We start from the raw sequence: 25,051 nt of genomic DNA, 5'->3' as shown, positions 1-25,051 counted from the left end.
TATAGTTGAAATCTGCTATCCCTTCATAGACAATGGAAGAAAAACTTTTTATCTCTAATGGGGGAAAAGGTGTCCCACAACCTATTGATGCTTTGGGGTTTACTGTGTATATACCAAGCAAAGCTTTAGAAGGACATCATCATAAAATGAAAAGGCTAAAGCCCTGTTCTCTGATAGCACTGCAAGGTAGTGAAATAAAGTAGGAAGAGGGTTTTTTTCTTGATACCTGTGCTAATGCACAGGAGAGAAGGACATGGACAGGACTGGTTACCTTGCCACAAAGAGATTCATTAGGCTGGTGTCACATGATTTGTTCTTGATAAACCCAGTACTGACTGTTCTTTTGTTATCCTGGCTATCTAACATATACCTGGCATAGTTTACCTGTTTATTTTTAATTGGGAAACAGACAGATCTGGAATTCCCTTGCCATCTCCTTTCTCTTAAAGGAAATGCCCTTCTGGTGCCTTTTTCCAGCCTCCTTTCACTTCACCAACCAAAATCTCTGAGGCTGAGCAGCCACTCTCTAGGCAACATAAATGTGAATTTTATTTAGGCCTAACCTTTATGAAAGCACTTGAGCAATATAAATTCTCTTAGGATAACTCTTTTCATGTTCACTCATGAGCTCTCCTTTGCTGCTGCTGTGTGTTGAATTAGTTCTGCGGTCACTGTGCAGGTGGAAGGTGTACAATCAATTTATTGCTTAAAGTCAACTGCAAGCTAATTGCAAGTTGGGTTTTGTCCAGTTTATTTTATTTTACAGTCTTTGCCATCTCACCAGTGAAACAGGTGTTTGAATTGTAATGTATCATTAATGGAATGAAATATTTGGTGTGCCACTAGGAACTAAGTCATGCACGCCTCCAGAAGGAAGTGTCCAAAGTCCCTGTTCTGTAATTGCTTAAGTTTAAGCAGAGCTCCCTGAGAGCACAAACATCTTTCCACAAGGATCCAGCTGTAGCTGAACCCAGATCAAAAGAAGGAGGAAGTTAGGATGGTAGGCAGGAGGAGGTGGCCAGACAGAGGGACTAAGAACTTGTCTCTATACACAGTTATTTCTTGATTGTGATTTATGTATATATAGATGTTCTCATTGAGAGTAAACGAGTGTTCAGTTTAATCCAGACTAAATTAAACAGGAAGTAGTTCATGTGGAATAAAGCCCTGTGAACAGACTAGATGTCTCTTGTCTTGAAAATAATTAAACGTTTCTACAAATTCTTTCTAAATGGAGCTTTGCAAAGACAACTGTGTGACTACTGCTATTATCTCAGCTTTTAAACATATTGTCCTCCATCTGTTGCCTAACTTGCAGATTAAACGATCACACACTGACTGCCTAGAACAATAAACTTGAGTCTGATATTCACCATAACAAACAATCACAAACTTTATTAACCTTTAGACGTGTGATAGGAATGAAGGTCACAACACAGATAGGAATAGCCTCTTTACGATTATGCTGCTTACCAAAGGTTGCGGATTCCTTCCTCACAGCTGCAGTATCTCAAACAACAGATAAAGAGTCATTATGCCTTGGTCCAAGTCCTGGAGTACCTGGGCTGCATCCAAAGAAGTGTGTCCAGGAGGGTGAAGGAGGTGATCCTGCCCCTCTGCTCTGCGCTGGTGAGACCTCACCTGGAGTACTGCGTCCAGATGGGGAGTCCTCAGTACAAGAGAGACATGGAACTGTTGGAGTATGTCCAGAGGAGAGCCACAAAAATGATTTAAGGGATGGAACACCTCTCCTATGAGAGAGCAGGGGCTGCTCACCATGGAGAAGGGAAGGCTCCGGGGAGACCCAAGAGAAGCTTTTCAGTATCTAAAGGGAAGCTGTATGAAGAGCACAGACTCTGCAACAGGGTCTGTTGTGACAGGACAAGGGGAAATGGTTTCAAACTGAAAGAGGAGAGATAAGAAAAAGTTTTTTACAATAAGGTGTTGAGCACTGGCCCATGTTGCTCAGAGAGTGGTGGTGGATGCCTTGATCCTGGAGGCACTCAAGTTGACAGTGGAGGGGCTCTGAGCAGTGTGATGTAGCTGTAGATGTCCCTGTTCACTGCAGGGGAGTTGGACCAGATGGCCTTTAAGGGTCTCTTTCAACTCACATGAATCTGTGATTCTACCTGCAATTAGATGTACAAAAGGATTCAAGCACTGAAATCTGCAGCTGAACTAATCAAAGTCCCTCAACCTAGGGGCAGGTAAAAGCCAGACACATCAATGCTTGGCAGTACAGTTTCCTAGAGACAAAAAAAAAAAAAAAAGCATTGTTTCCAAGCACAGCCAGACAGACCTCAGGCTCTGCAGCACGGAGCAGGTGGGACTGTGTCTCCCAGCCTGAAGCAGGATGTGTGGATGAAGGGTTTCTCTTTGGCGGTAGCCCAGGTGAGACTCCCAGAATAGACCCTGTTTACAGGAAAAGCAAAGAAGTCATCGATGTTTCCCTTCCCAGGGCAGCGGGCACGGCCCCAAGCTGCTGGAGTTCAAGGAGCGTTTGGACGTTGCTTACAGTCATACGGTTTGACTTTGGGTCGTCCTGTGTGGAGCCCAGAGTTAGACTCGACGATCCTCGTAGGTCACTTCCAGTTGGGGATATTCTGCGATCCTATGCCCTCTGGCAGCTCCCGGCCGCTGAGCACAGGCCCTCTCCTCACCCACCGCCTTCGTGCTCGTCCCAGAGGAACGAGACGAGGGATGGCGCTGCCCGCACCCCGACGGCGAGAACTCCTCCACAGCACCGCCCTGCGCCAGCGCCATGGCAGCGGGGCCGGGACGCCGTCACTTCCTGGGCCGGGCCCGGCCCCCCAGGGCTCACCTGACTCACCTGGGCCAGCGGGAGGCGACGGCGGCGCGGCTGAGCGCGGAGCCGGGCGGCGGCCGTGGGGCAGCATGGCGCGGGAGAGCGGCTCCCCGTGGGCCATGGGGCTGCTGAAGACCTTCGAGGAGAGCGAGTTCGGCAGTTGGGAGAAGATCGGCTCGGGGGGCTTCGGGCAGGTGTACAAGGTGCGCCACCTCCACTGGAAGACCTGGCTCGCCATCAAGTGCTCGCCCAGCCTGCACGTGGACGAGAAGTAAGGCGGCTCGGCTCGGCTCACTCGGCTCGGCTGGGGAGGGGGCGAGGCGGCAGCGCCTCGGTAGTCGGCGTGGGGACGGGGCGGGACGGCTGTCTGCACCGGGCATGGAGAGCGCACGGATCCTTCGTGTTTTCCTTCTTTTTCTTTTTTTTTGCTAACCCCACACTGGGCGTGCTAATGGAGGTAATAGAGCTTAACATCAGCTCAAACGTCTGTGAGGCTGCGCTGCTGTTTGCCCCGCCGGTGTCAACTTATTTTTGACAGACAGACTATGCGATGTAACCCCGAGTGTCCGGGCACAGGGAGACTGGGCTATAAGCGCTCCCCGGGGCTCTGTCACACGGCAGGGCCACCATCATCACCTTTAAAATAAGTTAGAATGGTTTTTGCGCTTTTTATTTACAGAACGTTTTAGAAATGCATTCAGCTTTTTTTTTTTTTTTTTTTTTTTTTTTTTTTTTTAGCGTGAGGTGAACCGTGCTGCCACCTACTGTAATGTGAGCGATTAGTTTTGAGAGACGCCACCAAATCTCGGTGGTAGAGTCATAAAATCGTTGGGAGGGACCCTTGAAGGTCATCTGGTCCAACTCCCCTGCAATGAACAGGGACACCTACAGCTACACCAGGTTGCTCAGAACCCCGTCCAGCCTGACCTTGAGTGTCTCTGGGATGGGGCATCCACCACCTCTCTGGGCAACCTGTGCCAATGCCTTATTGTAAAAAACTTCTTCTTTATACCCGGTCTAAATCTGCCCTTTCAGTTTGAAACCATTTCCCTTTGTCCTCTCACAACAGATCCTGCTGAAGAGTCTGTCCCCTTCCTTCTTATATCCCCTTTGTAGACTCAGAAGGGCCACTCTCAGCTCTCCCTGGAGCCTTCTCTTCTCCAGGCTGTCCTCAGCTCTCTCAGCCTGTCCTCATAGGAGAGGTGTTCCATCCCTTGGAATCATTTTTATGGCCTTCCCCTAGACACGCTCCAGCAGGTCCACGTCTCTCTTAGCAGTGCTCAGTGGTGCAATGGAGAACTGCTTCTTTTCCAGTAGTTACAAGGTCTGCAAGTATGGGGGAAATAATGTGAACTTGAGGTTCGGTGAACTAAAACAATCTATGACTTTTGGAACATCTGAGAGCAGGGGGCTCCTGCAGCACTTGGTTCATTTTGGCAATCCAGGAAAAACCAGGAGTGCATTTGTTTTGCTGCATAATGTGTTTTAGTTGCTTAAGGAGAGCATTAATCGGAATTTTGGGGGGGGTCTTTGGCCTTTGAAAAGGCTGTTTCTGCAGAGTGTATATTTAAATAGCAGGGGGGCACAGACACAATAAAGCACTCCTCATGTAGTTCACAGGTTTTGGAACTAGTTGAAACAAGCCCGTATAATTGAACTGTTAATCGAGGAGATTAATTTGAGGAACCATGTCTTGGAAGTGTCTGAAGCGGCAGAGTTGGAGCTACCAGAAGTATTGGAAACATTAACTGAATTGTGCAGGGGCTTTTCTTTATTTATTTGGGACCACATTAAAACACCATTTGTACTGGTTTGGTGTTGGTAGAGCTCTTTAGTATCTCCTGCAGTGTTTGTGCAGACAGTAAAAGATTTGGAGTAATTTCCCTGGCAATTACCTCACCATAGAGTGAAGTGGCCTCAAGCAGAAAAAAATTGAGTGTACAGCCAGAAATATTTTTACTTTTAAATCCAAGCCCTCTCTGGCTGTCTAGCCAAATCCCATTTATTAGGCTTTACCTGCTCCCACTTTCCCTCCCCTGACCTGAAATTCTCACATGCAGCTTCAGGTGCTCTCACGATGGGTAGGATCAGCCTAAGACTAAAGAATAGAGGGGGCTGTCCTCAACGCCTGCAGACAGAAAGCCAAGTCTTTTCTGTACCTGCATTGGCTGGAACAGGGGTCTGGTGTGGAGAAAAGGTGATAAGCTCTGACAGAACAGCCTGCGGGTTTTTTTAGAGCTGGATGGACTGTATGGACTGTAAGGAGTGTGAGCATTGTAACGGTTCCCAGGGCAGGCTTCTGGCTAAGCATGCTTGTCCATGAGGGTGCCTGCTGGTTGCGGGAGTGGAAAGGTGTGCCTCTGTGCCTGGGAAAAATGAACAAAATCTTACGTGTACCTGGGTTTGGAAATGAAGTAGAAATCAGAAATGAAGCGGGGTGTAGGAATGTGTTGCTGTTAGCAGATGCTGCGTCTGTTTAGGCAGGTGACAGAGGTGACTGAATGGATTCAGGCGGTCTCTGGATGTGTAGGTCAAATCTCATGCTCTCCTCGCTCCCTTTTAGAGGCAGGTTGAGCCCAACTGTGCTGGTTTACCTATAATTCTGTCACACCAAGGCTGTGAAGCAGAGATCTGTCAACAGTCTGAGAGCCATTTTAACCTGAAATAAGAGATTTTCTGCTTTATTTTTGGCCGAAAGCATATTCTGCTCTAACCATGTTATGTTTTTTCTACTCTTATTCATATTCCTCTCTGAAGATCAGCAGTGTGAAGGTCATTAAAGCAGTAAATGGCACAGCAGAGGTCATAGCATGCTCTTAAATGTCTGCCTTGAAGCAGGTGAAAGAACACATGAAAAATGCAGCGGTGTCATGTTGTTGTGGATCCAGTGTTCGTTGCCAGCAGCTTGCAGGAGTAATCTGTGTTCCCAGCTGCAGAGCAGTGAGGGAAGGAGTGCCTCATGAGCTGCAAGTTGTGTCTTTGCACACAGAGCGTTATCTTTAGAGAGTGTAAAGATCAGGTACATACAGGTGTGGGCACAGTCATAATTTCTGTGGTGAGAGTTGCCGCAGGAACAATTCCCTTGTCCCTTGTGGAGAACTGCAGGCATGCAGCTCTGTCTGCCTTCAGGAATGCTAGAGGTCATGTATAGCGATTTATCCAGTATTTCTGATTGTTCTGAAAATGTCTGATCTGTCACTGTCTTTTGTGACAGGTGTCACTTGCCACTGAAACTGGAGCTAGGTCTCTTGCTGTGCATGCCCCTTTCCCCTAATGTTTTTTGTGGGAAAGCATATATACCCCTAGATTTATGGGAGCTGAGCTGGATGCCAATCTTTTTAATTGCTCTATTGTTATTTGGAGGGGGAAAGGGAATGGAGTGAAAGTGGTTAGAGAAGATAATTCTGACTCTTCAACCTCGTAGGTATGAAATAAGAAACTGTAAGAGAGGCCAGTCCCACGCCTCTTGACTTAGAAGCCTCACAAGGATTTTTCCTTCCTCTTTGAGGGGGAGGTATTTGTTTCTTGGTGGCAATGCAGTGTAATTTCTAGGCACTAGGAGTAACTGGACAGCATTAAAACCATGCTTTGATCTGTTAAAACTGAACCACAGTGATACCTTCAGCATCCTTGTTGCGTTACATCTTGTGTATTGAAGTGATAGGCAGATTGCGTGAGTGCTGAGTGCCAGCAGACTCTTGCACCAAGTGGGAAGCAAAAGTGGAGACCTTTCATCTCATTCTGATGGAGGTGGCCTTACCTGCCTAAAGAGATGTTTGTGTTAAAAGGATTAATGCAAATGCACTGCCTGCTTGACTAATAATTAAGTTGTATTCTGGCTATTTCTTCTGCCACTTTCTTTCCTGTTTTCTGATGGTGATGGGGCTGTGTTTGAAAATTAGACTATCTATGCTGTAATAGCTATGCTGCATCTCCATCTGTTTCATTTTGAAATGGACTTTGTATGGGAAGAACCTGACGATGGCAATTGTGTGGGATTTTTATTTAAATGAGCAAATCAGATTTAAGACACTTGTCTTTTAGTTGAGTAAATGACTAATTAACTGAGCCTGGTTGAAACAGAAAAGGAGGTTTTTGTTTTGTTCTAAGTGGAAGCTCCCTCTCCACTGGGGAAGATGCCCCATTTCTAGCAGCTGATCTCTGATTTTGGCAATGCTTCCTTAGCCAGGGAACCCCCTTGTCCCTGGGCCCAGCAGCTCCTGTTCCATTCCAGCTATGGCTGGGTTCCTGCTCTGCCTGGGAGGGCTTAGATGGGTGTTTTACATCTCTGACTCCAGTGCTCAGCTCAGTTCGCTGAAGCCTGATGAATTATGCTGGCTATGCATGTGGCTTGGGGGCAAGGAGTTGGTTGTGTTATTCAGAGGCGCTCCCTTCCAGCGTGCCAGAGAGCAAACTGGGTACTTCTCTACAAAGGCAATTATTTCACAAGAAAGCTGCTGTAGGGAGCAGCAGGAATCGACATGGTTAATAGAGAAGAAAGATTTCTTTTATCTTTTTATCCTTCCAGTATTGTGTGCTTTGCTCTTCGCTCATTTTTCAGTCTGATCTTGCTTCTGAAATAGGTCTGCAGCTTCTTGCTAGGTTAGAACCACTCCTGAGGAGGAATGTTCAGCATATCTGATCACTGCAGAGTGCTGCAGCTGGTCAAGGTTTCTACTAGATCACAGAATCATTAAGGTTGGAAGAGATCTCTTAAGATCATCTAGTCCAATCATCCACCTACCACCAATGTTGCCCTCTCTACCGTGTCCCTAAGTACCACATCTACCCTTTCCTTAAACACCTGCAGAGATGGTGACTCTACACCTCCCTGGGCAGCCTATTCCAATACCAATATTCAACCTGAACCTCCCCTGATAAAACTTAAGGCCATTATCCCTCATGCCATTGCTGTTACCTGGGCAATGAGGCCAACCCCCACCTCGCCTTTATCTCCTTTCAGGTGGTTGTAGAGAGTGTAAGGTCTTCCTGGGCCTCCTCTTCTCGAGACCAAACACCCCAGTTCCCTCAGCTGTTACCAGTAGGGCAGAGCTAATGCCAAGCCAGGTGTCCCATGCTGGGCAAAGTGGGGCCTTCTCACCTCTGCCCTGGGGGCTGCCATCATGGTATGCTTTCACGTGGAGCCCCAGGGCACAGGCTGGGTGTCACATGGTGGCTCCTGCAGTCATCCGTGAGGACATATTGAGAGCTTTTTGCCAGCAGTGTTCCCACATAAATCTCACTGTAGTCACCTGTCCATACTCAAGTGTCCCCAGCACTCCAAGTCCCATAAAGGAGGTGCAGAAGGATATGGGAGATTCTGTGCAGGAATATTAAATCTCTGACCACCTCATGTCCTGGTCTGTTAGTGGATGGATGGCTGCTGTGCTGTGCTGATACCTGTGACCCCAAGCTGCTTTGTGTGCTGCCTGTCACCACCAGTATTGTAACTTCTGACTGACTTGTCGCATGGAGCTCCTCTTTGTGGGTGCTTTGCGTTTTAACTTTGGCTGCAGACAGATAATGTTGGGGTGTTACATCTCTGCAGAAGGCCGTGGCAATTAAGGGTCCTGACCCAGGATGCCATGCCTCAGCCTGACTAATGCTGTGGGGTCAGGCCAGCTGCCACCTGCAATCAACCCACAGGTGCTCGTTACCTGTGCCATCCCTGTTACCTAATGAAGGCCAGCATCAGTTGTGGTGTAGCAAGTGTCATACTGAAGTCATTTTAAAATGACAGAATCGTTAAGATTGGAAAAGACTATTAAAATCATTTAGTCCAACAATCAACACATCACCACCACGCTCTCTAACCCTTATCTCTCAGTGCCACATCACGTTTTGGTGCAAGGAAGGCTTCTACTATGACCCACCTGATTACAGCAGGGAATTTTCTCTCCTAAATGTTGGGTCTGAGGGACTCTGTTGACAGTGCTGGGTCTGTGCAGCCTGGGGCACAGGGCAGCTGAAGCAGTGCTGTCCATGCTCGCTTCTGATCACAGCCTTATGACTCACAAAAGGCTAATTACTTTAGCCCAGGGAGTTACAGCACTGGTGAATCTGTGCATTACATGTATCATCCTTATTCTTAACTGCATCGTGTACACGTCACAAAAGTGAGGTGGGCTTTGCACTAGGGGGACTTTTGCTGCTGAAGTGTGCAAGCTTGCATGTGGTTCAGCAACCGTGAACTGTCAAGTCAGTAAATGTGAAAATATTACTGAGGTATATTAGGCTGGAAGCGTGAGGTGTGATTCAGCCAGGCGATGACCACTAAGCATGTTTTTCAGTTTCAAGTGTTTTGTGCTTGTTTTGAGGGACGAAGCAGCTAGTCCATCTTTCACCTTATATTCTCTCTTACCTAGGGAGCGCATGGAGTTATTGGAAGAAGCTAGGAAGATGGAAATGGCAAAATTTCGCTATATCCTTCCTGTTTATGGCATCTGTAAAGAGCCGGTTGGTTTGGTGATGGAATACATGGAGACAGGATCTCTGGAAAAGCTCCTGGCTTCTGAACCTCTGCCGTGGGAACTGCGCTTCCGAATCATCCACGAGACAGCCGTGGGCATGAACTTCCTGCACTGCATGTCTCCTCCACTGCTCCACCTGGACCTCAAGCCTGCCAACATCCTACTTGATGCCCACTACCACGTCAAGGTATGCCTTGGGCAAGGGGTGCTCTGAGTCCCAAACCCACTTTTGCATATTGTTGCATGGCTTTTGCCAAACCCAAAAGTCTGGAGAAAACCCAGAAGCACTCCTTTTGAGTTAGAAAAATACCTAAATGTTCCAGTCCCCCAACTTGCCTACTGATGTATGCACCATTTTGATGTATAAATGGAGGTAGAGTTGGGAGAGATAGAGCTGCGAGAGCTCTTCTAAAATTTTAGTAGAGTGCTAGTGTAGTGAATTTTGTTTTTGCAAATGTAATGGGTTCTGTTATATATTTCCCTACAGTAGGGTCATAAGGCAGATGAAAATGGGGACAGCAAAGCGCTGTGAATATCTAAATCATCTATACTTGCACCACATCTCCTAGTGACAACCTTGTTTTGTCTAGGTCTGGGCTGTGTACGCTCCACTAAATACCCAAATCTTATTTACAGTGGGAGTCCAGAGAAGCAGAGTCTTCCTGGCAGCAACTCATTTTCTCTTTTCTTTTGTTCAGATCATTTATAATGAAAAATTAGCTCTGTCATGAGTGCTTATGCACTCAGGGAAATCGGGCTGTATCACTGCAGAATTCTTTTCAGTATCCTTTTCCAGAGTAAACTGACAAATTTGTTGGCCTTCTCTGTTGAAGGTTCTGTTTTGACAGCTGAATTGGAGAAATTGTGTCTGCTTTCTGATGCTTCCTTTTGGAGAGGAAAGAGACTGAAATTTATCTTGTTCTTTTTTTTTTTTTCCCCAAATCAGTGGCCCAATTCTAACCCTGGCTGATGTAGTTCAGCACATGTAGTCATAGATTTTTCAGTGCCATCATCTATCTTCTCCCTGTTTTTCTGTCCTCCTCAAAGTGGGCAAATGGCTGTGATCCTGCTCTACTGCTCTAAAAATGAAGCGTTCAGTAAATAAAAGCACCTTTCCTGATGTCTTGAAAGGGCTGGAGCCATAAGAAGCCTAATGGAATCAGGCCTCATGCTTTCTCAGCTTTTTTCTAGGCCATGTAATGGTTTACTTCTTAGGAAGATCTTCTGTCGGAGCTACAACGCAATTGCAGGCAGTCGCTGGTATTATGGTCAGAACATCAGGATCTGAGCTGTTCAAAGTATATTCTCACACACATTCTCAGAAGCCTTTGCTAAATATTTATTTATCTAAAGTTTATGCTTGCTTGCATAACTTTTACATTCCTAATTCTTGACTCATCCACAAACCAAGATATGAAGGCTTTATTTTTCTCACCATTTCAGGAGCTTGAAATGCTGCCTAATATTCTGCCTGCTGTATAAGCTGTATCTTCAAGGTGATGTAATACGAGGGGGCAAAGTGCAAAATGCACCAAAGTTTTTTTCAGCTGAGGTCATTGTTGACTTCTCTAAGCTCTTGCTTCTTCATGTTTCATATACAGAGCACATTCTTCAGACTCTTTCCATTAAGCTCAGAAGAGAATGGTCTAATACCAGCCTTTTTCAGCCAGAAGTCTTTCAGATCTGTAGCCATCTTGGAAAGTCCTCCAAGCAGCAAAGCAGACATACAAACCTACATGCAAAATAAGAGACGTACATATTCTGTGAGGAGCCTTCACTTTAAAAATGTGGCCCCAAACCTTCTTTTTGTGTGATGTGAAACTTGTAATTAAATTTCAGACCCTGCAGCTTCATTTAATGTGCGTTTTCTTGCTGGAAGGCTAATGAAGGTGATGATTGAAGTGCTTTTACTTTTAAAATGTTAGTGTTAATTTAGTGGGTGACCTGTCCCTAATAGGATCCTAAAGTGAGTGAAGAGATGTTGCAGACTGCAAAAGAAGAGTTTGGAGGTAGGGAGAATTTTTATAAGCTGTTTGCCCTTAAGCCAGGAAACAGTCTTGCAGTGGAGTACATTAGAAAAGCCATATTGCTAGTTCAATGGAAACACGCCCTTCTTCTTTTATGAGCACAACACTTACTGTAAAAACCCCAAGAGAGGATGGTGACTAATGCAGCAGTGTTGCACAGAACTTATCATCAAGTGGGTGCCTCCATATCTTAAAGCTGTCTCCTGTCTGTTACATAAGTGTGTGTGCTGAATTTGGTTATTGGGAGGATAATTAAGAGGAAAGATTAGTCTGAGCCAAGACATAGATAGCTGTGTAGTTATTAGTTTTCTCACATTGGGGGATTCCTTGCTGATTCTAAATGTATGTATGTATATAATATGTATAACTTGAAATAAGGCTTTGCTATAATTTGTAGGATGTATGCATGCCTCCTGCCCTGAAAAGTCTGAGGCAGGAGCTCCCTTCCTCTCCATGTCCTGTTGTTCTGGGCTGCCTTGAGCAGTGTGATTTCCTTGGGAAGATTATTGCATACCCTGGGAAGCTTTGCTAGCAACCAACAGTCTGCAATTTTTTTCTTTTTCCTTACTTTCAAGCTGTTGCTTCTGTCTGTATCAGTGGGATCTGCCTTGCTCCTTTCTCCGGTGTTTCATAGATTCATATGCTTATGGACTTCTTAATACCTACTTTTTGCTTACCTGGGCCACATGTAGCAAATTTGTTCTTCTGCCCTTCCACCCCTTGTACAAACTCGGAATCCCTCCTTTGAGCTCCTTGGTCTCTGGCAACCCAGATGGAGCTGGAGCTGGCAAAGTGATGCTGCATCCAGCACTGCTCCAATGGGATCTTTCTCAGGGCAATCTGCAGGGGAATACACTCCCCACATGCAGGAATCTCTGACTTATTGCCAGCTACATTGCCCATGTATTCTGTTACTACTTTTCAGGTTCCTTATCATTTTAAGGGAGCTACTTTTGTTCAGGTTTTTAAAATGAAGTCAGCCTGCAACTTAGTACTTCTGGATAAAAACATTATTTATAAGTCCTTGTTTCTTTTATTATCCAGTCTGGCTTTTGCAGCTCATATATATATATATGTATGTGTGTGTATATATGTATATATATATATATATGTGCATTTGTGTGTATATGTGTGTGTATATATATATATATGCAATTGTCTGTATTTACACCGTATATATATAGTCTCTCTGTGCAGATACATACACAAGCAAATCCCACCAGTTATTTTTCATCTCTCAGGTTTTGTTTTAAATAACTTGAGTAGTGATGAGCTGTCTCAGCTGTGTGCTGCTCAAGCTCACTGTAGTGGCTTTCACCCCACTGTTGGTCCAGCTTAAGCCAGTGTGAAGTTTGCTGCTGTGCTCCCAGTACACAAAGGCATCCTGTCCCTTCAGCTGAAGGGAAGGGCTGCAAAATTTATAGAGTTTGATGTGAGAAGAAGCATAGTCAGGTAGAAAATTGATGATAAAGCTTCTTAATGTACCGTAGGTAGATGTAACACCTGAAGGCCAGGCTGATAAAAAGAGATTCTCTCTTTTATTAGACTAGCTGATGTAGTTAACAGCCATTTTATTAGCTGCAAGCGCTCTCCTGTTATTAGAAATGAGAAGAGGCTTTGTTGTGTTCTGAGTCCCATCTCAGTTTCCCACCCTTCCAGATGAAGGTTTCCAGGCAGGGCTGTTACCTGGCTCTTTGATCCCAGCTAACTGAGCTGATTTTCACCTTGATCAGTTCTCTAGAGGTGGCACAGAGGAGGTACCAAGACCGTTGCTGCTATAGTCATATACATTTGTGATGGATTAGAATCCATCACAATGCTTCCTGCTTTTCTGAAGAAACAACTGTAAACAGCACTGATTAAAAAGAAACAAACAAACAAAAAAAAAAAACAGATTTATGAGAAGATTGTTTTTAAAACTTCCTGTTAGGACAGATGCAATGGCATTCTCAATAGCCAGGTGCACAGAGAGTTTGGCCAGGGACAAATACTGAATATGCCAACAGAGATTAAAAATTAATCTGACTGCTTTATGTTACCTATTTGATGAAGAAAACCTTAGGGTGAACTCTGACCTGAGTCTGCTGTGGTGGATGCTTGAGTCTTATTTGCAGAAAGGTGACATGCAGAACTGCATGCACACTTCAAGGTGGGCTATTGGGAGCAGTTAATTTCCAATCACTAATTTTATTTCTGGGAGATAAACCCCAGCACTGCTCGGGAACAGCTTCAGTAACCTCTATAGCTGAACAGGAGGGGAGAAATTTTAGTTTCTGTGAAAGCTCCATAAAATAATTTGACCAACTCAAGCATCTAAACCCTTGCAAGTGAGTGAGTGTTTTTCACAAACTAGAATGGAAATACATGGCACTGAGGGATGTGGTTGGTAGGCGTGGTGGGGATGGGCTGATGGTTGGACAGGGTGATCCTAGTGGTCTTTTCCAACTTAATGATTCCATGAAATGTCTGCAAAAGGTGGAAACAGCTAAAAGTCTGTGTGTGTAAGCACTCTGAACTTACACCGAAAAAGAAAAGCTTTGTGGAAAATGCCCTTTGGATCTGGGATCAGGCAGTAGGGTGATGTTGCTGGGCTGCGGGCAGGGAAGCACGGGCAGCTCCCCTCCCCAGTGACTGCTCACGTGTTTCTTCTCACACAGACCTTTGAGAGGCAGGGAGCGGGTGAGCTGTCTGAACATGAACGATCCCGCTGCCTCCGTGGGGTTTGGCCGCTGTTCTTTCTCTTCTCTTCCTACCTCTTCACCGCCTGCTTTGCATGAAGCAGGCTGTCGCCTCCGTGTCTCCTCTAAACCGTGCTGTTATTACGTGCGCTTTTGAAGCGTGATGGGATCCATCCAAAGTGAGGACTAAGTGCCCAGTGGTGGCACGGGTCAGCTGCTGGGGTGGGCGCAGGCTTGTGGGTAGCAAGGACTCGGTGGAAAGCATGGGAACTTTGCCAGCAAGGTGCCTGGTGAACGAAGCACGTGATGGGCAACTTAAAGGCAGGAGAGATAAGTTAAATGGCTGCATCTTCCACCCACTGCATAGTTCCCACTGATGTTAAAAGAAGCTGCATGACTAAATACCCTGTGCTGTGTGGAAAAGTTATCCTGAAGGAACTAATGGTAGCCACAAAAGCTGTCTGTGGGATCTTGTTCTTTTGTTGCAGCCTGGCAGATAACACATGTTCATGTCCAGTGCTTTCTGCAACATTCAGTATGATGGCAGCTCTGCTCAGCAGATGAATTTCCTTTACTTTGGTATGAAGCCTAATCCTTCACAGTAGGCTGGGACAGGTTCACAAAGCTATATGCCATGTATTTTAGCTGTTTCTTGGTTTGTAGGCTTGGGGTGAGACCTTGTAGTGCACAAACCTCACGTCTCAGCTCTAGCTTTAGATGCACACAAAGTAGCTATTGTTCTTTCCTAACACAGCACTGTCACTGCACTGTCTGCATTTCATCGTTTTTCTTAACTTACACAGTAGGAAACCTGCTATTGTTTAGACAAAGAGGAAGATGTATTACTTTAATTATGCCTGCATGCCCTATGGATTTCTTGAGGTGTATACAGCTCCTTGCTTTATGTTAATCACAGGATAGCATGGCTCTGCCAAGTTGGATCTGTTCAGGCTTGCACGAGCTAGAGAGTTTACTAACGTGACACCAAGGATTTGTGTGATGTTGGCATTGTGTTTTTGTTCTGTGCAGAGCACTGAGCACCCCAAACTCCTGCAGCACTCAATGGGGCCATCAGTGCAGCTCTTCCCAGAGTAGCTGGCTTGCAAACACAGGTTTCTGACTACTCCCTGCTTTCCTATATTCCAGAACTTGGCAGGAGAAACTACAGAAACTACTCTTCCAGATGACTTTATATTTCTTCCTTTCTCTCAAGTCATTCACATATTCCCATACAGATTTAAGATATAGGTAGGAATAGGTTGTCCAGAGAGGTGGTGGATGCCCCATCCCTGGAGACACTCAAGGTCAGGCTGGATGGGGCTCTGAGCAACCTGATGTAGCTGTAGGTGTCCCTGTTCATTGCAGGGGAGGTGGACTAGATGGCCTTTTGAGTTTCTGACTCATGCAATCCTATGATTCTATATCCCTGTGTGCTAGGGCACAGGCTGTCCACACAACGTCTCTCCTGAGTTCTTTCTTCCTGGGAGAAGTTCCTTCAGAAGCTGTGTGGGTCGGTTTGTTTCTCCTGTGCTAGGAGATCCCTACTGTATGGCAAGCAACAGTGGTGTATATCCTGCCCATTCTCCAGCAGAGTGGAGCAGGCTGCAGTTTTCTCCCTTTCCAATATCAGGTGCATGTTATAACTGGCCCTGTGGTACCTTTAGAGAGAAACTTCTGAAAGTGTCAAGCTGGAGCCTATTTTAAATAAATAAATAAATAAATAAATATTTTTTTTAATTATGCCTGTTGTTTTGAGGGAGAACTTTCTCAAAGGAGAAGCTGTGAAGATCAAAAGAGATGAGTGAGTCATTGGAGAACTGGAGTATTTTTGAGATAAAAAGAATGTTTAAGTCCATTTTGGGGTGGAGGGGAGTTATGTGAAGGAGAAATCTTATCTATCAGGCAGACAGAACCTGAGTGGCCCAAAAAGGCTTGACTTGTCTTGAAATTTCCACTTAGCATAATACGCATTTTTGACCAGTGGGAAATAAATTAAGACAAAGGAAAATTCCTTGCCTATCTGTTTGCTTGATGATTGGTATGCCTTTGAGAGCAAATGAATGCATATTTGTTTGACACTTCAAATTAAAGTGGAGGTGTGTTTTCCTTTTTCTAAACTTGCTGTCACTTGTTTAGTTCATTTCAGCTGCCTTCACTGCGTCACTGCACCAACTTGCCGGATCTGCTCATTGCCAAAGAGAATTCCCTGTGTGGGTTTAGTGTGTGTTTTTTAAGCCTTTTGTGCCTCTGGTGTTAGGCTCAGTCCTTGTTGGCACGGTCAGTGCAACTAATATCTGGAGGAGCAATTCTCTTGCACTTGTTGGGCCCATGGTCTGAAAACAGGTGCTCAGAACACTTTGACATAACTGGCAATGTGCTGTTACAGAGGGAAAGGGGATGGATGAGAGAGAGCAGTAATTGTGTTAACCTGTAGTTTGTACTAGCTACTTTTTGACTGGTTTTAAATTGCACTAAATTGTCTGACGGTTGTGTTTGCCATGTAATGGGTTAACATGCTGCTGCTTGCAAAAAGCTGCTTGCTTTTATTTTATTATGTTTAGCTTAACCTTAAAGAAAAGCCTACAACAGCGTAATGCTTCCAGCATTGTTTTCTTAGCTCGGCACTTCTGAATTGTAGCTTGCTATGTTGTTTTTTTGAGTCACTGCATTACATCTTTCTCTTTTTATAGAAGAGGTTTTGTAAACTCCTCTGAAGTCTGATGGTAACATGCACAATTCTCTCTCCTTCATCTTCTGCAGATTTCTGACTTTGGACTTGCGAAGTGCAATGGTTTGTCACATTCCCATGACCTCAGTATGGATGGCTTGTGTGGCACAATTGCATACCTTCCTCCAGAGCGCATCAAGGAGAAGAACAGGTGTTTTGACACCAAACATGATGTGTACAGGTCAGTTAACTGTGAAAATACCTAAAAGTGCTTGAATAAATGACCCAAAAAACTGAGCATGAGAACCCTACCTCTAGTTTGAGCCTCATCTTGCAAAGGCTCACATTTGGTTTGCTTTATGCAAAGTCCTTACAAGGTAGAATGCTTTTAACAAACTGCAGTTGATCCTGGTCTTATGAAAATTAATTGTTCCAAGTAATGTTTATTTTTTAGCAACTGACATGAATCCTATTCTGCCCACCTTATTTTCTCCCATTAAAGGTACATCCTGACCCACTTTTCTAGTCTATGACACAATTCTTAGCTATCTTCAGTAGATTTCATCACTAGGTCTTCGGTTCTTCTTTCGCAGTGAGGCTGTTAGGAAGAGGAAGTCATAGCTGTAGATTACAAGATATGTCATGTTCTAAATGAAATGTATTTCTGTACAGTTGTGTTGCAGGCTAATATTAAATGACATCCATAGTAATTCTTTGCTGCTCTCTGGTCTTGTTAGTGTTTTTTTGTGGAGTAATTGGTAAATGTTAAGAAACTTGCAGTCTCCAACAAGTCTCTGTGTTCACTGCCTCCAATTCCTCCCTGCACAAATGAGACTTTCAGATCATAGTTCTTGGCTTCATCTTGCTCTGTGTGTTATTCAGTGGAAATACATGCAGTAGTGAAGTCCAAGGAAGGAGAACTTAGCAAAATAAATTACGCTTATGTTTAATACTGGGCTTTTAAAATTATTTTTTACAGCTTTTCTAAAACTCTTTTTGGTATATATTTGTAGCTTTTCCATTGTGATTTGGGGAGTTCTTACACAGAAGAAGCCTTTTGCAGGTAAGTTTGATGTATCATGGTTTGCACTGGATTTTCTTATGCCTTTCTTTCTTTCCCTCCCCATTAACCCCACAAGTCAAGTGATAAGTATAATTCATGTCCTCCGAATTCCTACAGTCCTGTGCAATAGGCATATATAAACTCTCAAATTCCAAGCACAATTTCAAGTTCTCCTTTGTCCTCCATCCTAAAACAGAACCTATATTGCCATGAGATGCCCTCATTTGCACTTTTTTTGCTTTTGTTGGAGTTTGCTGTGCTGATCCAGATCAGTGTGTGGCTGCTGAGACTTCTAATAGATGTTCACGGCCAGCAAGGAAGGTGCAGGGCAAAGCCAACTGGCAGGCAACCATACTGCAGAGAAAGAGCTTCTCTGCAGAGTGGTTCTGGAGTTTATTTGTAATTGCAGGTACAGATTAAAAATAAATAAATAAAAAAGCTGCCTGTGAGAGTAAGCTTTGTTCTGCCCCACAGTAAATGTACCAATTTACAGACAGTTATTTATTCTTTATGACTATTTTCCTTTGTATGCGACTAGCCTAAGTATAGCAAACATGTTTGAGCGGGTTCCAGTCTACTACTCATTTTTCTCCTATTGAACTCAGTGGTTGACTTCAGAGTCAAGAGCCACATTACTGCGCTATGTTTTTTCTTCACCTTTATGTAAAGTTCAGGCACTTGGTTTATATAAAAACCATGGTTCAGTTTTCTCACAGGAGATACAGAAAATCGAAGAGATGTAGCGAAGAGCTGGGAGGTGTTTTTGTATTTTATTCTCTGTTTCTGCCTCTTTTATGGGTGGAAAGGGCACATAGTCACTCACTGATGATTAACTGATACATGAGAAGTAGACGTTAATGTGTTGCTGGAAAGTGTTGTGGAAGAATAAGACCAATTTCTTTCTTTTCCTTGTTGATAAAGTGCTCTAGATCTTTAAAAAAAAAAAGTGTGAAAAAACAAGTTTTTGCTTAATGCACTTTTAGTACTCTTAGACAAAAGAGAAATCCTTCCTTTTGCTGAGAGCTTCAATTGTGTGCTTTTGCTTTACAGAGGAAAACAATATTTTACATATCATGGTAAAAGTAGTTAAAGGCCACCGCCCAGAGCTACCTGCTGTTTCCAAATCCAGACCTCATTCATGTAATAACTTGATCAAACTGATGCAAAAATGTTGGCAAGATGATCCTGGTGAACGGCCAACATTTCAAGGTAAGATTTCCTCGTAGCTTGGCTGCTTGTTTCTTCTTCTATGAGTCACGTTATTGCTCAGGACTCTCTTAATCCTTGAGGTAAATGCTGCAAACCTTTATGACAGAATAAATAGAGCACATTGTATGGTAGAGACAATGATACAGGCCACTTATTCACTGGTGGCGGAAGAGATTATCTGGGGACAAGTCAGACCATGATGGTTTTATGTAAACATATTGGGAATAAGATCTGTACTGAACCAGTTGATCCATTTAGCTGGTACCTGAAGGGAAGGTGGTTTATGTTCATGTCCGATCATCTGTATTAGTGTAGATGCCAAGCTGGAGTTGATGGGCTTTGTACCATACCAAAACGTTGAACACGCTGGCTCTTGAGATATACCACTGTATGCCAAGAAACAGAATTGTCTTCTTGTTACAAATATATATAATGTATATCTCATAACCATTAACACAGAGAAAAGCTGTAAGGCACCTGGGGAGAAGTCTCCTATTTAAAAAACAAACAAAACCATCCAACCATCCAACCAAACAGTAAAACCTCTCTTTCTTTCTTCAAAGAAATTACTTCAGTAACAGAAACACTTTGTGAAAAACCAGAAGATGAAACAAAGGAAATGGTAGCTGAGGACCTGGACACCAAGAGTTCCCCAAAGCAGCGATCTGAGGTATTTTGTCTTTCTGTCCCATGTTAAAATGCACTTTTTTTTTTTTTTTTTTTTTTTTCCTTTTCTATTTATTTATTTATTCAGCCAGAAACAGGTTCCTCTGGGACTAGCTTCTAAACAGCTTCTCTTTGCTGCTTTTGAACACCTCCTTGCCTGATAGAAGTATAGGCAAGCTTAGGAAAAACCCCTGCACAAAACCTGAGATCCAGTGGATCCTTAGACTGCTGAGGGACAGTTAGAAAATCAGGGCTGGAACTACATGGGTGTGTCTGATCTTAAAAACAAACAAACAAAAAGAAACAACAAACCAGGTGCTTTAGACAGATTTCATTTAATAAGAACAGTGTTTAAAGCTACCTGCAAGCTAACAGAATTAGGCTTCCTCTTGTCATACTCAGTTTTCCTTACTGACCTTTCTAAAATACTTGTGTGTTTCTCTTGAAGGGGATGTCTGCATTATCCCAGCCGAAACAGGAACCTGTTCTGGCATCAGTTAAGGATTACAGTCTATCAGAATTGTTGTCCCAGCTGGATTCAGGGATTTCACAGACTATGGAAGGCCCTGAGGATCTCAGCCGCAGCTCTTCTGAATCCAAACTTGCTGCCAGCGACAAACGGCTTTCAGGAGTTTCATCTGTAGATTCAGCTTTTTCATCCAGAGGCTCCCTTTCCCTTTCCTTTGAAAGAGAGAGTTCAGGTAATTGTCAGGGGTTTTTCGTTGTTGGTTTTTCTATTTCTGTGGTTGCTTGGACTGGAACATGGGAGCTTATGGGTTGGAGAGTGACAATGTAAAGAATAATATGTCCTGCTGTCATAACTGCAAATTTGTTTGCTGGAGGCAGCTATTAAAAAAATAAATGGAGAGATTCCCAAGCATGATATAATGAGAAGCAATACATTTAATTTACTTACGAAAAGAAGGTACCTGAATTCCCATCGAAGCAATTACAGAATTAGTCATGGAAATATTGATTGGAAAGGAGATCACCTTGTCTAGTGTCCTGGTCAGAGTGGGACGAAAGCCAGTACCAGTACAGGAGCTTGTAGCTTTTGCAGTTAATACTGTGCCCAAGTCTGAGCACCTGTCTTTTGAGAAGATTCAAACAGTTCTCTCAGCAGCCCCAGAAACACTGTAATAAAGACCCCTTCCTCCCTTTTCAATATGTACTGTATAAAACAGGCATCTATTTTCCACTTAGGCAAATCATGATAAGTGTAGGGAAACAAACTGCAGCTTCCTTTGTTCTTAGTTTCATTGGAGACAGAATAAGAGGAAGTGTGGGCTCCAACTGTGATGTAAACTGGCTCTGAAACTTTTGCAGGTACGGCAGTGGGAGGGGAAGGCATTTTTTGCAGTCAGAAGGCACTGCTGAAGCCACCAGCTGTGCTAGTCAGGAATGAGTAAGGGTTGTCAAGTATCAGCATTGTGATGATGATTTTTTTTCCATTTAGATATAGGTACTACAGACATACAGAAAAGGAAGCTAACAGAGGCTATTTTAGCTGGAGACACAAGCAAGCTGATGAAGATCCTCCAGCCTCAAGACGTTGATATTGTTTTAGATGGGAACTGTAGTCTTTTGCACTTAGCTGTTGAAGCTGGTCAAGAAGAATGTGTCAAATGGCTCCTCCTTTACAATGCTAACCCAAACCTCACCAACAAGAAAGGATCCACCCCTCTTCACATAGCCATTGAGAAGAAAATTAAAAGCATTGTGGAGCTGCTCATGGCAAGGAAAATCAACGTTAATGCCAAAGACGAGGATCAGTGGACTGCTCTTCACTTTGCTGCCCAAAACGGGGATGACTTCAGCACCAAAATGCTGCTTGATAAGAATGCATCCTTGAACGAGGTAGATTTTGAAGGCAGAGCCCCCATCCACATAGCCTGTCAGTATGGCCAAGAGAATATTGTGCGGATTCTGCTGAGAAGAGGCGTTAACGTGAACATCAAAGGAAAGGATGACTGGGTGCCTCTGCACTATGCTGCCTGGCAAGGTCATCTTCCCATCGTAAAGCTTCTGGCCAAACAGCCAGGTGCAAATGTAAATGTGCAGACCGTGGATGGAAGGACCTCGCTACACTTGGCTGCTCAGCGAGGTCACTATCGTGTCGCTCGCCTTCTCATAGACCTGGAGTCAGACGTCAACGTACCGAATGCACTCCTTCAGACTGCTCTCCACATAGCTGCTGAAACTGGCCACACGAGCACATCCAGGCTGCTCCTTAAACATGGTGCAGACATTGAGGCAGCAACAACGGAAGGATGTACTGCTCTGCACTTGGCATCTCGCAGCGGCCATTTAGCGACAACAAAGTTGCTGATGGATGAAGGGGCCAATGTTCTTGTCAGAGGCCCATTAAATAGGACAGCGTTGCATCTTGCTGCAGAAAATGGGCACTCTGAAGTAGTAGAAGAACTTGTCAGTTCAGGAAACATCAATATTTCTGACGATGAGGGGTTGACAGCTCTTCATCTGGCTGCAAGAGGAGGGCACACAAAAACAGTTGAGGTTCTTCTAAAGCATGGGGCGCTCACTGATCTGCAAAGACCCACATTTCAGACCCTGCTCCGGCTTACTCAGCAGAGCAGCAATAGCTCAGTTACTGTGTTGTTAAGTGAGACTTAATCAAAAGGTACAGTATTAGCTATCTTTCTGCCTGGTGTGGATAAGGTTGCTGGAACTTGATTCATGAGAGCCTTGTCCAGCTGTGCAGTGACCTGCTCACCAGCAGCGTCAGCAGATGGACTGAGGGGCGGCCAGCAAGGAGCTACTCATGTTTGAGTGTGTGAGAAAGGGAGCACATGGACTAAAGCCAAATGCAAGGTTAAGAGCTGGAGCCCACTACAGTGTGGTCTGGATCATCCACTCTGCATGTGTCTGCCCCACCTGTATAGTGATATTCCCCTCCCACAGATGTTGTGAGAGTAGGATGCAACTTGTGGGTTCCCCTTGCTTTTTTTTTTTTTTTTTGACAAACTAATTTAAGAACTAATATTCTGATTTTTCTCAGAAAAAGGATGGATTAGGTTCCTGGTTTATTGCAGTGATCTATATTTTTGGCTCAAAGCCTCCAAAGTAACATAAACCCAACACAAATCTGCTGGAAATTAATGCAAGAGATGAAGAAAGAGCTATTCAAGATACTGTTAATCATAAAACCTGGCTAAGTTTCATTTTCAGAAGGTATTCTGTTTAAAGGAGATACACTGATTACAGTTTTCCATGTAATCAGGATGAGTAAGACAGACTAAGACAGTAATTAACAAGGATCCCAAAATTACATAAGCAGAAGTAAAAGCTTAAAACTGATCTCTTCATATGCAGTACCATCTTTTATACATCTTAAGATCAGTAAGTTGAACTATGTTCTTAGTGGTTTCTCTCAAAAAGCCAAACAAACAAAAAAAATTCATACTGGACTGTAACTGAATGGTATATTCTAACACCATTAAATCTATTTGCAAAATGATGTTTGTAGGGACATGTTAGAGAACCATACCAGCCATGCCACAGTACATGTCCTGGGAGAATGAACTGTGTGTTGCCTAGATTGATATACTGTGTATATAGTATTTCTACCTGTTGTATGCTTTTTTTCTACTGAAGAAAATAGATTGTTTAGAGTGGGTATGTTTTAATACACCTTTTAATTTCACTCTTGTCAAAATTCAAATGTGGCACATTATTAATAAAATACTGTGTTCCATATCTGCCTGTATTTTATCACATTGGTTTTCTTTCCCATCTTGAAGCAAATCAAAGGCTTCTGCCTCCCTGAGAGCAAAGCTGCTCCCCTCACGAGTGATGGCAGCAGTGGTGGCTGAATGAATAAAAAAAACAAAGGGTTGGTTCTCGCTGCTGCTTGAGACTATTTGTGGCTACACATAGGGTACCTCTCTGTACCTGTTTGCAACCCCCCTGGTTAAATTCCATGTAGTGTGGGGCTTTATGCAAGCGGATAGGTGCAAGCTGCTCCCTGTTGGAGATGTTTCACCGCCTGCCTAGTGGAACTGTACTAAGTAGACAGTGAATCTGTGCTTGTGGCCAGTATATGGAGGTTACAAAGCAATATGCCTCTTAGTGAGCCTAACAGTCACAACAAGCTTCCCAAATGCAATGACAGTGAAACTTCTCATAAAACAAACACGAATATTGTAATTTGCTTACTGCTTCCTTCAGCCTCTTCTGAGACCAGTGCAGTTGTCATGTTTCATTAAGCTGTGCTTCATCACTATCTCTTTATAGAAATTAAGCCACAGACCACTTACTCTCTCAAGTCCTGTGCTGCTGTGATTAAACGTTTGGCTTAGCCTGGGACACACCTTACACTTCAAGTCTTCCAAACAAACAGATTTGAGATACTTAATTCCAGTGGTATTTGCCCAAACTTCAAAAGAAGAGCTATAGGACTAAGCAGCAACAGTCTTGTGCCTCCTAATAACACCAGTGTGTGCCAGCTAGGCAAAGAGAAAGTATAAGCTTATGCTTTTAAAACAACTCGAGCACTCCTTCGCCAGTACATTCCTTCAATGCCTAATAATAATAGCACATTAGCTTCTAATTAGACATGAAGCCACACTTATGAGTCTTTATTTTCCAGTCTTTCACAACAATAGGCAACAGCTATGTGTTACATAGAAGGCATTGGGGAAAAAGCAACAAAGGGATTGCATGCTGTGCTGCCAGTGTTGTAGGGAGCGTTTTTCCTCACGTGGCAGCTCCTCATACAGTCAGAAGGGCTGAATGGGGTGCAGTGTGAGCGCTAGGAGCAACTAGGAATTACTGCTTTCTGTAGGTCTCCTGTGGGTGACTTTCCTAGTCATGTGTGTTCTGCTCACTGACTTGCTGAAGTCCCAGCTGGACTCTGCAGCAGCTTCACACTCTCAGCTCACACCCAGAATCAAGCAAAGGCAGGGTTGTGAGCTGTCACCCTGCATGCAGCCTCTGCCTGCTCAAACCCTTGGCTCCAGCAATCACACAATCCCCAAAAAGGTGCACAAACCCCTGTGTTCTTGGCGAACAGGCTTGGTATGCAGTGTGATGGCAAGGAGAGTGCTGCAGAGCTCAGCTCAAAGCCCCCACAGCAGCATAGCTGGGAGGAGCAGGGTTCCAGCAGCAGAATGTGCCTCTCACCACCTCCCTGATCCAAGCCTTGGCCTCTGGGTGATGAGGCAGTCCTTGGTGCGTGACCTGTCTTCCCAGCAGCCTGTTCCCAGCACCCTCTGGTGTTATTTACCCACTCCTCAGACCAAGGAGCTGCAGTGCCATGTCTCTACAGGCCTCGAGAGGACTTGACAAGCCTGTGGTTCAAACACGCTTGGCAGCAGGCAAGGGGAGAGGATTGCTGGGTGATTGCAAAGAGGCCCAGAGGGAAACCTCAGACTTTTCATTCCTGCCTCCTCATTGCACCACCTTGGCTACGCACGGCAGAGCTGCCAGGAAAACAAGGCGTGAG

General features: G+C 44.3%; 1 protein-coding gene and 1 long non-coding RNA gene across 2 annotated transcripts; one reads left to right on the top strand and one right to left on the bottom strand.

The window, feature by feature from the left end:
* Positions 1-566: 566 nt before the first annotated feature.
* LOC149919948 (uncharacterized) lies at positions 567-2,650 on the bottom strand. The gene is made up of 3 exons (XR_016459290.1): positions 2,516-2,650; positions 2,300-2,412; positions 567-2,129 (listed from the first exon to the last, which is right to left on the bottom strand). It is a non-coding gene; the product is annotated as an uncharacterized LOC149919948 (long non-coding RNA).
* Positions 2,614-23,294, top strand: RIPK4 (receptor interacting serine/threonine kinase 4). The gene is made up of 8 exons (XM_031612604.2): positions 2,614-3,077; positions 9,172-9,463; positions 16,742-16,890; positions 17,663-17,712; positions 18,763-18,921; positions 19,485-19,591; positions 20,036-20,288; positions 21,044-23,294. Exons 1-8 carry the CDS (start codon positions 2,614-2,616, stop codon positions 22,219-22,221), a joined length of 2,652 nt encoding a protein of 883 aa, XP_031468464.2. The 3' UTR covers positions 22,222-23,294.
* Positions 23,295-25,051: the final 1,757 nt, after the last annotated feature.

This window comes from Phasianus colchicus, chromosome 1, assembly GCF_987193195.1.
Source record: "Phasianus colchicus chromosome 1, bPhaCol1.hap1.1, whole genome shotgun sequence".
Taxonomy (NCBI): Eukaryota; Metazoa; Chordata; class Aves; order Galliformes; family Phasianidae; genus Phasianus; species Phasianus colchicus.
This window is presented reverse-complemented; position numbering and strand designations above follow the sequence as displayed.